We start from the raw sequence: 15,503 nt of genomic DNA, 5'->3' as shown, positions 1-15,503 counted from the left end.
GAAGTGAGAGATAATGAATTATGGGACAGGAAGAGTATTAAAGTATTATATTTTTATGATTATATTATAAATTCAAGTTCTAGGTCTCCTGAAAGAAATTTTAAAAGATAATAAATTCTACAGGTAGTTTTTAGGATTTAATGGCACCATTTGGCTTAATAATACATCCCTTTAGGTTTTCAGGATTGTTAGAAGTGTTTATTTTCTTTATATTTTAGAGGCACTAAAAAAGCCAATTCTTCTTAAACTTTTATATATATATATATATGTGTGTGTGTGTGTGTGTGTGTGTGTGTGTGTGTGTATATATTCTTGGAGTAATGTTTAAACACATTTAGAAAGCAGTTGGATTCTGTAGAACATTTTCTCAGTCTGATCATTTGACATTTCATATCTTGCATCTATATTTCATTATAAAATCAAACTCCTTTCCCTTTCAGTTTTAGGCAGGAGCCTTTTGTTATTACTGTTGTTTCTGCATGAAATTAATTTCCTAAATTATAAATAATCACATCATCCCCTTTCCGGAAAAAAAAAAAGAGGCCTTCAGGGGACCCTCGGGTTCTCGACAGTTGATAATAATCCAGAGATGAAAGTTCTGGGCATGGAGTGTGTGGGTTTGGCACGCTGTTTGCCATGGTTGGTTCTTGTGCTGGGTTTGGTGTTCATACGCCGCCTTAGGCTTTTGAGAGCCCCGGGCTTGCTGTTTGTGCCTGGATTCACTGAAATTTCTTAGAGGCTTACATTTAAGGATCCCACTTACTGCAGTCACTCCTCGTGCTTTATTGCTTTTACAAGTGGTCTCGAAACCCAGTACTTGAGAATAAACGTAACAGTGCAGTGCTGCTGTAGCACTTTTAAAAATTCTTCTTTGCTCTATTTTGTCAGTGAGCTGATGAGCAACCTCAAGAAAAAAAAAAAAAAAAAAAAAAAGACCCTGCTGGACCTTAAAAAAAAAAAAAAAATGGCTTCCTCTGATGTCCTAGAGACAATAATTATGATGTGCTAGTTAAGCCCAAACTACAGCTGAGGGATTTTACTTTAAAGCAGCGGCTTGGGCGCAAAAATGCATTTATAGCTCTTTGTCTGCACCTCATTATGTGTGGGCCTGATTCATTAAGTAATTGGTTTGCAGTTGTTTACATGAGTATTAAGGCCTTCCTTTCAGCCGCCTTTGAGAGATACATTGTGCAAATGTTGCCTGTGATGAATGCAGAATGAGGACCAGAGGGTCCGTCCTATTGGCTAAACAGTGCACTCTGTTGAAAAGCCAGAGAAAGGGATTGGGTGCTGCTTTGCATAGCAATGACTTTCTTAATAAGCGTTACAGATTAATACACACAAGCTATAAAAGATGCAAAGAGATACTCTTAGCACATTTATCCATGCTCATTTCATTGTGATGGTGGTGGGGTCCCCGTGCTTTCATATTCCGTTTTCCAGAGCAGCGGCTTCAGTGCATGAGCCGTAATAGAATCCGATGTTTATTGTATTATAAACCACGGGCAAGTAGGCAGATCGGCAACAGTTTATTATTAAAGATTCTTTCAGTGTAAATCTTTTTCTACCATTGTATTTGCCTCAGCAAAATCATTTTGTGGTTGAGTGGGGATGAAAGGCATAATGTACGAAGGAGTGAGTCCTAATAGGAAGCTGTTCTCTGAGTAAAGACCACTTGTTCCCTTTTGTTGAGAGGTGCATGCCAGAGCTTCCTCTCCTCCGCAAACACTGTCTCGCCCCACCTTCCCCAAGAAGCTGTTTTCACTCTCCCGGATCCATTTAGTCAACAGAGAGCGTGTTTTAACCGCCTGCCATGTAACTGTGGTTTACTGCTTGGATTGAGATAACGTTTTACCGAAAGAAAAAGATGTGTGCTTGCAACATAATTGCCTGGGGAAAAGGTAGCAGAAGTCACCCAGCTACCGCACCCTGGCAGGGCCGCTGGTGGCATTTGGTGCCAGCCCTGCAGCCATGGAAGTGGCCAGCGGAGGGCACCAGGCGGCAGCTGCTGCTCTGGTGCGGCCGTCCTGTCTCTTCTTGCCTGATCCTGTGCCGCTTCCCCTGGGATGATAAGGTGATCACAAGGAACGAGTAGTCCAGAGAAATAAGAGTGAGGTTTTTCTGGAAGCCCTTTATGTTCTGATATAAAAGCCCCGGTCTCTGTCTCTGGTTTAGCAAAGCTAAATTCTCCATAAATTCTACCAAAGTAGCAGCTCCCTAAACATTCCACGTTTCTTGTCATAAGCCCGCCTACTTTATTTTTTCGACACAGCACGAAAGAACAGTCTTTGCTTGATTGGCTGAAGGGAAGGAGTAAAGAAGTTGACCCCTAAAAAATGGCATCTGCTGCAGGGCCCCTGGTTGACCATCAGAGGGCAGTCAGACTTTGTCAAATTAAAGCTGTCTCAGACCGGTCTGCCTCTTAACACTTAAAATTGAGGATTTACAGGGATTTGTTGGCACACTGATTGGGATTTTTTATTTTCTTTCCGAATTTTTTTTTGCCTTGTGCTTTTCAGAAACACGTCTTTTTTGAGGAAAATTCTAGCTGAAGATGTGTGAGACATTTTAATACTGATTTTAGCTTAGTCAAAATCATTAAACTTACAGAATTCAGAGTGTAGAGACCACATCTTCTCATAAGTTAGTTATTCTTTTCAGGCTTATGATAAGACTCTAGAACTGCAAGGGCTCTTCCCTCTGGGGCCCTTCCTCATCGCCCCCGACACCATAGGCCATGTTCTTGGTAGGACCCTCAAAAGCTCATTGGCAAACTTGACGGACGTGGCCTCAAAGCCACAAAAAGTTGGTTATGTTTGTTAATGGGCTGTAGATATTTTTCTCTTTCAAAAATATGTTACTGACCATGAGGTTGAGAGTCTGTGTTACTAACCTTAGAACATCCCGCGGCTCTGAGGAGCTCCTGTGGCCCACCTCCCTGGGTCCCTGTGCTCACCCGACAGCCTCCGTCACCCCTCACAGAGCGCGCTGCCTCCTGAGCCCTGGTGTGACTTAATGATGAGTCTCCTAGGAACCATAGGTTTTCCATGCCTCACTTTTGTCTCTACTTGCTGGTCCCACAAAGCAAACCTGAATCCTGGCAGACATCCTTGCCACCTAATTTTGTACTTATGTCGACCGTGTAGCCTATTTCTAGCGATATTATTAGCCTTTTGTTCATATAAAATGAATAGTTGAGGGACTTCCCTGGTGGTCCAGTGGTAAAGAATCTGCCTTCCAATCCAGGGGACGCGGGTTCGATCCCTGGTCGGGGAACGAAGATCCCACATGTCGCAGGGCAGCTAAGCCCACACGCCACGACTACTGAGCTCGCACACTGCAACGGAAAATCCCGCATGTTGCAACTAAGACCTGACACAGCCAAAACTAAAAACAAAATAAAAATTAAAAAATTTTTTAAATTTAATGAATAGTCGACACTTAATTTTGACTCTTCCTCTAGTACCCATGTCAGGTGTTCACTAGGTGCTGTGCTTAGAATAAAACCTGCTGTTAAGACCCCAGCTGACCATAACTTCTTATGTGTAGCAAGGATGAAAGCAAAAATGATTTTGATGAGAGTTGTCCTTACCTGTCTGTCCTAATCCCTTATCAATAGCAAGGGAATTTATAAACAGCATCGAAAACTGAGATGGTTTGATGGACAGACAGAGAAGACATGTGACAGAGCCAGTGTGGCAAAATGTCGACAGGGAGCATCTCACTGGTGGGCACATGGTGGTCACTGTGCAGAGGGGGAGGTGCCACACCTCCCAGGACACTGCGCAGAGACGGTACCCCGTGAATGAGACCAGCAGAGCATGCCCACGCCTTAATTTAATCAGTTATCTGCGGTGTCTTACCTGAAAGTGGTTTGTTTGGAAATAGGACCTCCAGACTAATTGTAAAGTTCTAGGGAAAAAACTAAAACTCTGCTCTCTTGGATTCCAGGAGTCGCCCACGAGCAGGCCGGGGAGGGTGGGCTCCCTGGCTTGCTGCCGGGCTTCAGGTGGTGGCAGCGCTTCACGAAGGCCTCGGCAGCCCTGGCCCTGGACCTCTTCCTGGTTCTGTGCAGCCTGCAGGCTGAGAGAGGTTTTATGTTTTTTAATGGTTGGGAAAAATCCAAAGAAGAATAATGCTGCACGATACCTGAAAGTTATATGAAATTCAAGTTGCAGTGTCTCTCAGTGACGTTTGCTTGTAACAAAGCCACATCCGCTAGGTCACATATTGTCCGTGGCTGTTTTTGTGCAGCAGAATAGTTACGACAGAGACCACAACACCTGAACCACTTACTCAGTGGCTCTCTACAGCTCACCTTCGCTGCCTCTGCCTTACACAGTGGAGGTGTGACGTCCACGCTGTCAGGGAAGGTCAGGCAGTCGGAGTCCAAGCACATCTAATAGAGCACAGGGACCATGCCCCGTGGCTTATAACCTGAACTCTCGCATCCTTATGCTTTCAGAAGTGCGTTTGGTTTGGGTTCTCTCTCATTTATGATAATAGCTAAACAAGTTGGCTCTGTCTACTCCGAGATCTCACACCATCCCCTTTGGCCTTGACTTAGCTTCAGACGTTAGGTGTGACCTGGAGAAAGAAATATTGACCCTACAAGTCATGTGTAATAAAAATCAACCTCACACTGCAGTGTCACATCGACTAGCAGAGATGATTTCCCAAAGGGAAAAATACTTCCCCTAAGGGGTGAGGATGGCATCGGAAACACCTGGAAGCATTTTCCACCTTCCTCAGGGTTGAACACATGCGTTTAGTTCTGAAACATGTTTCTGGGAAGACACTTGAACAACCTGATCTGAACTCAGATAGAAGTAAAAACATGCAAATTAAATAATCTAATATCAAATGTTGATCCACGTGCCTTTAGGCAAGGTCCTATGCTTAGTGAGGCTCATCTATTCCTTCCACACATATCACTGAGCACCTACTAAGTGCAGAGCACCAGGTACCCCAGGGGCTGAAACTGGTACAGTGGCAGCTCTCGTAGAGCTGACAGCCTAAGGGCAGTCACATGTCAGTTAGTGACAGAAATGACTGTGAAGTAGCAAATTCAGTGAGGACTTGGGGGTTGAGGGTGGGGTGTGGGGGAGGCTACAGCAGGAGGCCCAACGAAGCCTGGGCATCAACCTTGGAGGCGCTGTTCAGGGTTTAGTTCTTTTGCCAAAAGCAATAGGAAGGCGCTGAAGAGTTTTCAGCAAGGAGGCAGAGGGGTCAGATTTGTGTTTCGAAAGCTCACCCTTGCTGCCGAGTGGAAAGTGGGTCGGAGGGGACGAGGTGGATGTGGTGTCACCAGTTAGGAGGCTGTTAGAAAGGTCCAGGCAAGAGATGCTGGTTTGGTCAACCAGGCGGTGGCAGTGCATAAGGGACGGGTGAGGACACTTGGAAGTGCTGGGAGGTAAACTTGGCAGGACCTAGGGGCTGATTGGGTGTGGGAGGGCAGAGGAATGGTGAGGGGTTGGGAGGGACTCGAGGCTTGGGGTGCCGTTAGCTGAGACAGGAGAAGGGCCCAGGTTTGGTGGAGGAGCTTGAGTTTGGCTGTGGATGGATATGTTGGCCATGGGACTCTTTGGAGGCAGCCAAGTTGGAGCCAGCAGGTGAGCCCGGGACATGCATATGGAGCTCAGAGCAGGGGCCAGGCTGTAAGGACCTGGCATGTGCTCGCCTGCCTCTGTGCCCTTGCCTTGGGCCTGGCCTGGAAATCCTTTCCAGCTCTCACAGTAGAGTCCAGGGAGTGCATTGCTTCCTCTGGGATCCTGCAGCCACACCACCACCCGCCCCATCATCCACCTGTTCTCTCAGTCCTCCTGCCTGCCTTCTGCCTGCGGTGCTCCTGCCATCTCCCACAACCCCACGTGGCTCTTACTGTTTGAACGTCAGCTGGCAAACTAGTCTCTCTGCATCTTTACAGCATTGTTATGTCTGCCTACCCACCCTGCACTGAGCCTGGTGTCCTCATGAAGTGGGACCTGGATAGAGAGTAGACACAACCCACAATTGTGTTTTGTGTGTGTGTGTGGGTGTGCATGCACTCTTACAGAAGGTGGACTCAGGTTTACACTGTCAGCAGCCACCTGACTGGCGGCCTCCGTGACAGTCAGCACTGGCTGTGGGGCCGTCCACTCTTCATGGAGAAATGGCATAGGCCACTAGTTGGTCACATCAGATAAACAGGCACTCACCAAGGAAAGCTGAAAGTGTTTCCTCTAAGATCAGGAACAAGACAAGGATGCCCACTCTTGCCACTTTTATTTAACATAGTATTGGAAATCCCAGCCACAGCAATCAGACAAGAAAAAGAAATAAAAGGAATCCAAATTGAAAAGGAAGAAGTAAAACTGTCACTCTTTGCAGACGACATAGTACTATACATAGAAAACCCTAAAGATGCCACCAGAAAACTACTAGAACGCATCAGTGAATTCAGTAAAGTTGAAGGATACAAAATTAATATACTGAAATTTGTTGCATTTCTATACAATAACAATGAACTATCAGAAAGAAATTAAGAAAACAATCCCATTTACCATCACATCAAAAATTATAAAATGCCTAGGAATAAACCTACCTAAGGAGATAAAAGACCTGTACTCGGAAAACTGTAAGATACTGATGAAAGAAATTGCAGACAATACAAGCATATGGAAAGATATACTGTGTTCATGAATTGGAAGAATTAATATTGTTAAAATGACCATAGTACCCAAGGCAATCTACAGGTTCAGTGCAATCCCTATCAAAATACCAAGGGCATTTTTCACAGAAATAGAACAAATAATTTTGAAATTCATATGGGAACACAGAAGATCCCGAATAACCAAAACAGTCTTGAGAAAGAAGAACAGAGCTGGAGGAATCACACTCCCTAACTACAAAGCTACAGTCATCAAAACAGTACATTACTGGCGTAAAAACAGACACATAGGTCAATGGAACCGAATAGAGAGCTCAGAAATAAACCCACACATTTATGGTCAGTTAATCTATAGCAAAGGAGGCAAGAATATACAATGGAGAAAAGACCAGTCTTTTCAACAAGTGATGCTGGAAAAGCTGGACAACCACATGTAAAACAATGAAATTAGAACATTCTCTAACATATACAAAAATAAACTCAAAATGGATTAAAGACCTCAATGTTAAGACCGGATACTATAAAACTGCAGCGGAAAACAGGCAGAACACGCTTTGACATAAATCGTAGCAATATTTTTTTGGATCTGTCTCCTAAAGCAAAGGAAATAAAAGCAAAAATAAACAAATGGAACCTAATTAAACTTAAAGCTTTTGTACAGCAAAGGAAACTATTGACAACATGAAAAGACAGCCTACAGACTGGGAGAAAATATTTGCTAATGATATGACTGATAAGCAGTTAATATCCAAAATATATAAACAGCTCATACAACTCAGTATCAATAAAACAACCTGATTAAAAAATGGGCAGAAGACCTGAATAGACATTTTTCAAATTTATTGAAGAAGACATAGAGATGGCCAACAAGCTCATGGAAAGATGCTCCACATTGCTAATTATTAGAGAAATGCAAATCAAAACCACAGTGAGGTATCACCTCACACCCGTTAGAATGGCCATCATTAAGAAGACCATGAATAACAAATATTGGCGAGGAGAAAAGGGAACCCTCCATACACAGTTGGTGGGAATGTAAATTGGTGCAGCCACTGTAGAAAACAGTATGGAGGTCTCTCAAAAAACTAAAAATAGAATTACCATATGACCCAGCAGTTCCACTCCTGGGGTATGTGTCTGAAAGAAATGAAAACACTGTTTGAAAAGACACATGCACCCCAGTGTTCATAGCAGCACTGTTTACAACAGCTAAGGTATGGGAGCAACCTAAGTGTCCATTAACAGATGAATGGATAAAGAAGATGTGGTACATATATACACAATAGAATATTCCTCAGCCATAAAAAAGAATGAAATTTTGTTATTTGCAGCAACATGGGTGGGCTTAGAGGGTATTACACTAAGTGAAATAAGTCAGAGAAAGACAAATGCTGTATGATATCACTTATATGTGGAACCTAAAAAATACAACGAACTAGTGAGTGTCATAGAAAAAGAAACAGACTCACAGATATAGAGAACACTAATAAGGACCTACTGTATAGCACAAGGAACCCTACTCAATACTCTGTAATGTAATGACTATATGGGAAAAGAATCTAAAAAGGAATGGGTATATGTGTATGTATAAGTGATTCACCTTGCTGTACAGCAGAAACTAACACAACGTTATAAATCAACTATACTCCAATAAAAATTAAAAAAAAAAAACAGAAAAAACTAGTGGTTACCAGTGCAGGGGGCTGGGGGTGGGCGAGGCGGGGGGAAGGGATTAAGAGGTATGGATAGGGCTTCCCTGGTGGCGCAGTGGTTGAGAGTCCGCCTGCTGATGCAGGGGACGCGGGTTCGTGCCCCGGTCCGGGAGGATCCCACATGCCGCGGAGCGGCTGGGCCCGTGACCCATGGCCGCTGGGCCTGCGCGTCCGGAGCCTGTGCTCCGCAACGGGAGAGGCCACAACCGTGAGAGGCCCGCGTACCACAAAAAAAAAAAAAAAAAAAAAAAAAAAGAGGTACGGATACATTGTTCAACACAGGGAGTACAGCCAGTATTTTACAGTAACTATAGACGCAGTATAGCCTTTAAAAATTGTGAATCACCATGTTGTATACCTGTAACTTTTATAATATTGTACATCAACTATATTTCAATCAAAACGAAGAAACAGCCACCAAGTTTAAAGGGAGCACTGACAGAGCACAGACTGCCTAGAAAATTATGCCTTCATGGAGCTTGTTTTACTGGAAAAAAAATGTAAATTATGGCAGCTATGGCAAAAGGCAGATTTTCAAACCATAGGTTAGCCAGACTTGAGCCAAAGTGACAGAGATGTGTTCCCAGGGTTTCTTGCATCAGGAGGGCCAGGGTCCTGCCGAGAGAGCAGCAGTGCTGCAGCAGGATGTGTCCTCGTCTTTTCTCAGCGCTCTTCCCACCTAAAGGCTGGAATCTGCCTTCACGGAGTAATCTGCAAATGTAAATGGGAGGGAAAACTTCAACGGTAGTATGAGAAAAACATCAAAATGTCAAGCCATACACAAGTGACTGTTTCTTTTTTAACATCTCGTTGACCATTTAGGATGAACTTAAAAGAATTTAAGTGTAATAAGAAACTGGAATGGTGCTCCGAGAGGGGACTTCCATGCGCATGTCAATTGCGAAAGCTCTGGATAAGGTGACGCAGATGGACACAGTCTCCCGCAGAGCCAGTTTCTCGGTCCAGTGGGTTTAGTAAGCGAGTCACCCGGTGTTAGATGCGTCCCTGGACACTTGCACTTTCGTGTGTGTGACACACAGAAACCTAAACACAGGTGACAGGATTCTTGCATTTTTCTCTACCACGAGTTAATACCCTTAATTAAGCAAACAGTTTATTCTGAACTCCTTGTTAAGCAGTTGAGAATCGTATCGCTGGCTTGACAAAGGTAAGTGTTGTAACGTCTTGGCCGACTTCTCCCTGTTCCTCAGACCCTCTGCTTTCAGCTTAGCTAGCAGCGCTGCGCTTTGCCTGCTCGGTGCGTGCCAGGACCTGCCTCCTGCCCTGGCGGCCTCCCCAGTGAGCGCCCAGCGTGCGGCCCAATGCGCCCGGGACCCTCCCACCAGAGCATCCGCAGGGCTTTTTGGTTTTAAAACTGCATGGCACAGGGAGATCAGCTCGGTGCTTTGTGACCACCTAGAGGGGTGGGATAGGGAGGGTGGGAGGGAGGGAGATGCAAGAGGGAAGAGATATGGGAACACATGTATATGTATAACTGATTCACTTTGTTATAAAGCAGAAACTAACACACCATTGTAAAGCAATTATACTCCAATAAAGATGTTAAAAAAAAAAATCTTGGGGAGTAAATGTAAACCTTCTGGCCTCCCAGTGAGTAATGTGTGCTTCTTCCCTAATGCACTCCTTGTAAAACTATTAGTCTGATTGTCTTTATTTTTTCAGGACTTAGGTTCTTTCTTTATTTTCCAGGCATGAAAACAAAAAGAAACTAGCTACCAATTTAAAGTCTAAAGGTAAGAGAAATAACCAGAGACCAGACTCTCATTTTGTGTTTTAGCTAAAAGGGTGGTTTGTGACGTGTGGTGTCAGGCACGCTTGGGGGCGGGCGGAGGCGCCTGCCTGTGCTTACGGGCCCTGCAGCTCTCCTGGGGGAGAACTGGGGGCTTCTGAGAACACGGGTGCCAGGGTCCGTGGTGCCCAGCGCTTTAATCTGCAGGTATGACTTTGCAGGGGATCCTGGCCTCCCCCCCCGCGCCCCCCCCCCACTGCCATGTCTTCCACATGAAACGTCCTCACCTCTGTCCCCGTCCTCACTGCCACTGCCCGCAGGTACCCGCTGCTCTGACCTGAGGGCTCCTGCGGTAGCCCTCCCCCGCCCCTCCCCCAGCCCTGGCTTCTGAATCCTCATCCAGACGTCTGCCTGCTGGGGAAGCAGGGCCAGCACCCCCGCCACCTGCAGGGTAGAGTCTGGAACGTCCCCTTGTGGTCTGGCCCGGCCCCTGCTCCCAGCCCTGTTCCTCTGAGGTCGCGTCCTCTCCTCGGTGGATCCAGTAGCAGCCAGCCTTCCCTGTGCTCCACCCTCGTACCTCTGTGCCTTCGCTCACACCCTTCCTTCTCTGTGACATTCCTGCTAGGGAGCTCCTATGTATCCCTCAACACCCTCCTTCCACACTGGCAGTGGCATATCCCCTGCCGAGCTTGGGCCGCCCCTACTCCTGCCTCTGAAACCCTGTTCCCAGCCGGTCCGGTGGGACTTGGGGCTTGAGCACCCTCTGCCGCCGGGATCGGGCCATGTACTTACCCTCGCAGCCTCGGTAAGACACGTGTTTGTACTCACCTCGCCAGGCTGGTGCGAGGATTAGATGGGGTCACATCTCAGGAGTCATCGCGGCGGTGGCAGGCTGTGCCTTGTAGATACGGGGGTCGCAGGGGTGGTCAGTGTCGCAGGCGGTGGGCCCACCACACCCTGGCACTCCAGGCCGAGCCTGCAGCCTCCCTGTCGGGCAGCTTGCGGCTCCACCCGGGGGATTTTCTCTGGCCACAGGAGCCAGGAGCTCCAGGGAGTCGACGCCTGGTTGAGAACAACCCCCAGCCACTGAAGGGTGGGAGTTGGTGGATAAATAACCCCACTTCCTTGCTGGCTTTTGGGGCCATCTGAGGAGTGTTCTGTGGTCTCTCTGAGGCCCCAGCAGGACTGACCCCAGCGGTCCACTGCCAGCCCTGCTCCTGGTTAACACCCTCTTCGCCCCCCATCCTGCCCAGGGTCACCTCCCAAATGAACTGCGTGTACCCACGCCCTCGTCTCAGTGCAGACCTCACTGCTGTTCCTCCACCGTGTCCCCGTGCTGAGGAACAGAGGGAGCTCACGGCGAGGAGCAGTCAGGCAAGCTGTTACCGGGCCTGGTAGAGCACCCAGCCGCCCTGCCCCCATGTTCCCCCTGGTTACAGATTCCCATCCTACAGTGGAGAGTTGGGCAGAAGGGAGGAGCAAGTGTTCTGCCATGAGTTCCCATCGCAGCACGTGGAGCACGCAGAAGCGAGTCGTTGCTGCAACACTGGCCTGCGCCCCGGGCCTGTCCGCTCAGGTGCACCACGCAGGGCCCCCAGGAGGCTCTTTGCGGGCCACGGCTGATTAAGCCAAGCTAATCAGACTGCAGAGATGCTGAGCGGCTGTCTGGTTTTCTCTTCCAGCCTTCTGGGGCGAGTCTGACGACAGTAACTCAGAGATCGAAGCTGCCTTACGTCCTAGAAACCATAACACGTCCACCGATGATTTTGATGATTTTTATGACTTATAAGCTGTAACATCTGTTAGAAATAAAGTCTTTAAACAAACTAAACCCCTGTGTTCAGATGTGATGTTCAAAATAAACGTGTCCCTTTAAGTTTTCTAATTGTTTAATATGACAAGTTGGGACCATATTGTTATTCCAGTGAAATTTCATGACATAACTACGAACTGGCCTATTTGCTTTTACGTGTTATCAAAAAGCACAGTGATGAATACAATGCCCATCAAAATCCAGGTGGTTTCTTTGTAGAAATTGGCAAGCTAATTCTAAAATTCATATGGAAATTCAGGGGACCCAGAATAGCCAAAACAGTCTTGAAAAAGTTGGAGGACTCGCACTTCGCAGTTTTGCAACTTACTAAAATGCTGCGGTAATTAAGACAGTGTGGTACTGCATGAAATACTGACTTATATGTAATCTAGAATTGATGATCCAGAAATAAACTCTCACATTTATGGTCAGTTAATTTTCAGTAATGGTGCCAAGACCATTCAGTGGGGAAAGAATGGTATTTTTAACAGATGATGCTGGGATGACTGGACAGCCTCACGCAAAAGAATGCAGTTGGATCCCTACCTCACACTGTGTACAAACAGTAACCCAAAATGGGTCAAGGACCTCGGTGTAAGAGCTGAACAATCAAACTCTGAGAAGGAAGCACAGGGGTAAAAACCCTTGTGACCTCGAATTAGGCAGTGGTTTCTTAGATAAGACACCCAAAGCACTAACAACAGAGAAAAACACTCGTCAAGGTCATAAAAATACAGAACAGTCACAGATCAGAGGAGACAAAGGGGACGTGACAACTCAGTGAAATGGTGGGACCCTGGGTTGGATCCTTGAACCAGAAAAAAGGACATTAATGGAAAATTTGGTGAAATCCAAATAAAGTCTAGAGTTTAGTTGATAGTAATGTCCAGTGTTGGTTTCTAAGTTCTGACAAATGCACCACAGAAATGTGAGATAAGAGGAATGTACCATTAGGGGAAACTGAAACTGGGTGAAAGGTACATAAGAGCTCTCTGCATTATCTTTGCAAGTTCTGCAGTGACATTTGGGCGATACTCTTCCAAGCTTTTTCTATGTATATAAACCTTGTAAAAATTCTTGTAAACATTTCTAATTTTAATTCTAAATCTTACCAGGTTTAAATGATTTATACCCACTAAAAAAACAAAAGAAGCCCTTCAGTCAGGACGCTCACTAGATATTGCCGGTGATGCTGATGGAGTATACAGAGTCCTGCCTCTGAACAGCCTCTCCTAGAGACCACATGCTGTGACCACTGGTGGTCAGAAGGAAGCCTGGTGCTGGCCTTCAGCACTAACGTGTCTTACACTGAATCGTGGTAGGTAGGGCAGGCCTGGGCCCCAGCGCTGTTAGCAGGCAGAACTTTCCAGCTAAACTTTAATGCATTTTTTTTCTTTTCAGTTACTTTCTGTTTATCTCCGGTGACCCTGGTTTAAAATGTAAAGAAGTGATATAAATTTTCCTTTTCAAATACATTTTAGGGGAAAGGAGATAACTGACTTTTAAAAAATACACAGAGGGGATTTCCTGGTGGCGCAGTGGTTAAGAATCCGCCTACCAAGGGAGGAGACATGGGTTCGAGCCCTGGTCCTGGAAGATCCCACGTGCCGCAGAGCAAATAAGCCAGTGCGCTACCACTACTGAGCCTGTGCTCTAGAGCCCGCGAGCCATAACTACTGCACCCTGTGCGCCTAGAGCCTGTGCTCTGCGATGAGAGAAGCCACCACGATGAGAAGCCCGTGCACCACACTAGAGAAAGCCCACGCGCAGCAACGAAGACCCAACACAGCCAAAAATAAATAAAATTTACATTAAAAAAATAAGTATATACAAAGAAAATGATAGTACAAGTGATAGGAGGGCAAGGCTGGCCGGCTGGAGCTAGGAGTTCTGCTCTGCTCACCTATGACCCCCTCATCTATTTTGGGGTCTCAGGTGGGGTTGAGCTCTTGGGGAGGCTGTGCACTGGGCCCATGGCTTGTCTTGTTTCCCAGGTAAGAGCAGTCACAGCCTAAGTTAATAAACTGTGTTTTCCTTTACTCTCAGACGACTACCATGCTCACAAGACCTCTGACACCGGATGTGGGGTTTTTTCCCCATCTCAACCCATGCTCTGACACCAGCTGCTTGTCCTGTGATTCAGTTCCGTTCGGACAGTAACTGGAGTTAGTGCGGTCCCCACAGGTTCACAGCTCAGTCCCATAAGGCTAACTCCCACTTCAGACGCCAATCACAGGTCCCAGATTCCCTAAACCTTCGTCTGACTGGTCTGTAAGGTGGGGTCCTCACAGCCCCTCCTTGAGTTTGATAATTTGCTAGAATGGCTCATAGGACCTACTGAAACCCTTCCTTACATTTGCAGGTTTATGATGAAAGAATATGATGAAGGTTAGGGCACATCCAGATGGAAAGATGCATGGAGTGGGGTCTGGGGAAAGGGCACGGAGCTCCCTTGTCCCCACCGGTGCACCCCACTCCTGGCACCGCCATGTGTTTGTTGAGCAACCCGGAAGCTCTGCGAATATTTGGTGCTTTTATGGTGGCTTCATCAGGTAGGCATGATGAGGTAGGATTATTAACTCCACCTCCAGCCCCTCTCTGCTCTCCACACAAGGGGAGCAGAGGGCTGAAAGTCCCAAGCTTCTAATCATGGCTTGGTTTTTCGAGTGACCAGTCCCACTCCTGAAGCTCTTCAAGACTGCCCCCTTCCCACCCGCCACCCGAGTCATCTCATTAAAAAAAAAAAAAAAAAGATTGATTTACCCATGAAATTCCAAGGGTTTTAGGAGCTTTGTGTCAGGAACCGGGGGCAGAGATCAATATGTTTCACAATCCATTTTTCTCACACTAGTCTTTCAACTTATAAATCAAACTGTGAGGTTGGTTAATGTGATGAAATCAATCCCTGGAACCCACAGTGTTAAGGATACAACTCTAGATCTGGGGTAACCACCATCCCAGCTCTACCAACTGAAGTTCAGATACAGCTTGATCAAGTCTTTCCTGACGCTTCCTGTGTGCCAGGCTCTAGGGGGCCAGTCATTGGGAGTACAGAGCTGGATCTGACATAGTCACCGAACTCGGGCGCCCTCACTCCAACAACGGTGACAAAGCCTGAAGCACAGCACGTCGTGCATGGTCCCTAACGGGAGATGCCTTTGTCCCCGAAGTTCTGAGGAATGAAGAAACCATTCCTCCTGCGGCTGAGTTGGGGACCTTTCACGTGGGAGGTGACATTTGCACGAAACCTGGTGGAGCTAGGGGAACAAGGAGACTCCAGGCAGAGAAGTGACCCCCACAAGGCCCAGAGGCACAACAGAACTTGTGCAAATGAAACAGTCCTCACGGGAGGCTAATGCAAGACACACGTGCAGCAAGGATGAGGGCTGGAGGGGCGCCCGAGAGAAAGCGGGGCTGCAGATTGGGAGTGGGGGAAGCTACAAGGTGTGTGTGGTTGATGGGCTATACGGTTGTCCCCAAAGAAGATCCAGACGCTGGAGCAGAGCGTTCAAACCAGTGAGAGTTTTGATATAAGAGCAACTTATGAGCAACTTCAAAAATCAGCAGTATGGTGACACA

At 46.6% G+C, this 15,503-nt stretch overlaps 1 protein-coding gene across 3 annotated transcripts in view; it reads left to right on the top strand.

The window, feature by feature from the left end:
* The window catches only part of KIZ (kizuna centrosomal protein), a 114,196-nt gene extending 102,254 nt beyond the window's left edge, over positions 1 to 11,942 (top strand). For 2 of the 3 annotated variants that reach the window (XM_032604899.1, XM_032604900.1), the window contains 2 exons: positions 10,072 to 10,115; positions 11,794 to 11,942. In XM_032604899.1, the coding sequence (XP_032460790.1) occupies positions 10,072 to 10,115; positions 11,794 to 11,900 (151 nt within the window). In that variant the 3' untranslated portion in view covers positions 11,901 to 11,942. Of the gene's footprint in view, positions 1 to 9,183; positions 9,530 to 10,071; positions 10,116 to 11,793 lie in introns of all 3 variants that reach the window. The other variant, XR_004345745.1, reaches the window with a different exon arrangement.
* The last annotated feature ends 3,561 nt before the right edge of the window (positions 11,943 to 15,503 follow it).

This window comes from Phocoena sinus, chromosome 15 (assembly GCF_008692025.1).
Source record: "Phocoena sinus isolate mPhoSin1 chromosome 15, mPhoSin1.pri, whole genome shotgun sequence".
Lineage (NCBI taxonomy): Eukaryota > Metazoa > Chordata > Mammalia > Artiodactyla > Phocoenidae > Phocoena > Phocoena sinus.
Note: the sequence above shows the minus strand (reverse complement) of the source record. Positions and strands in the feature narration are given on the sequence as shown.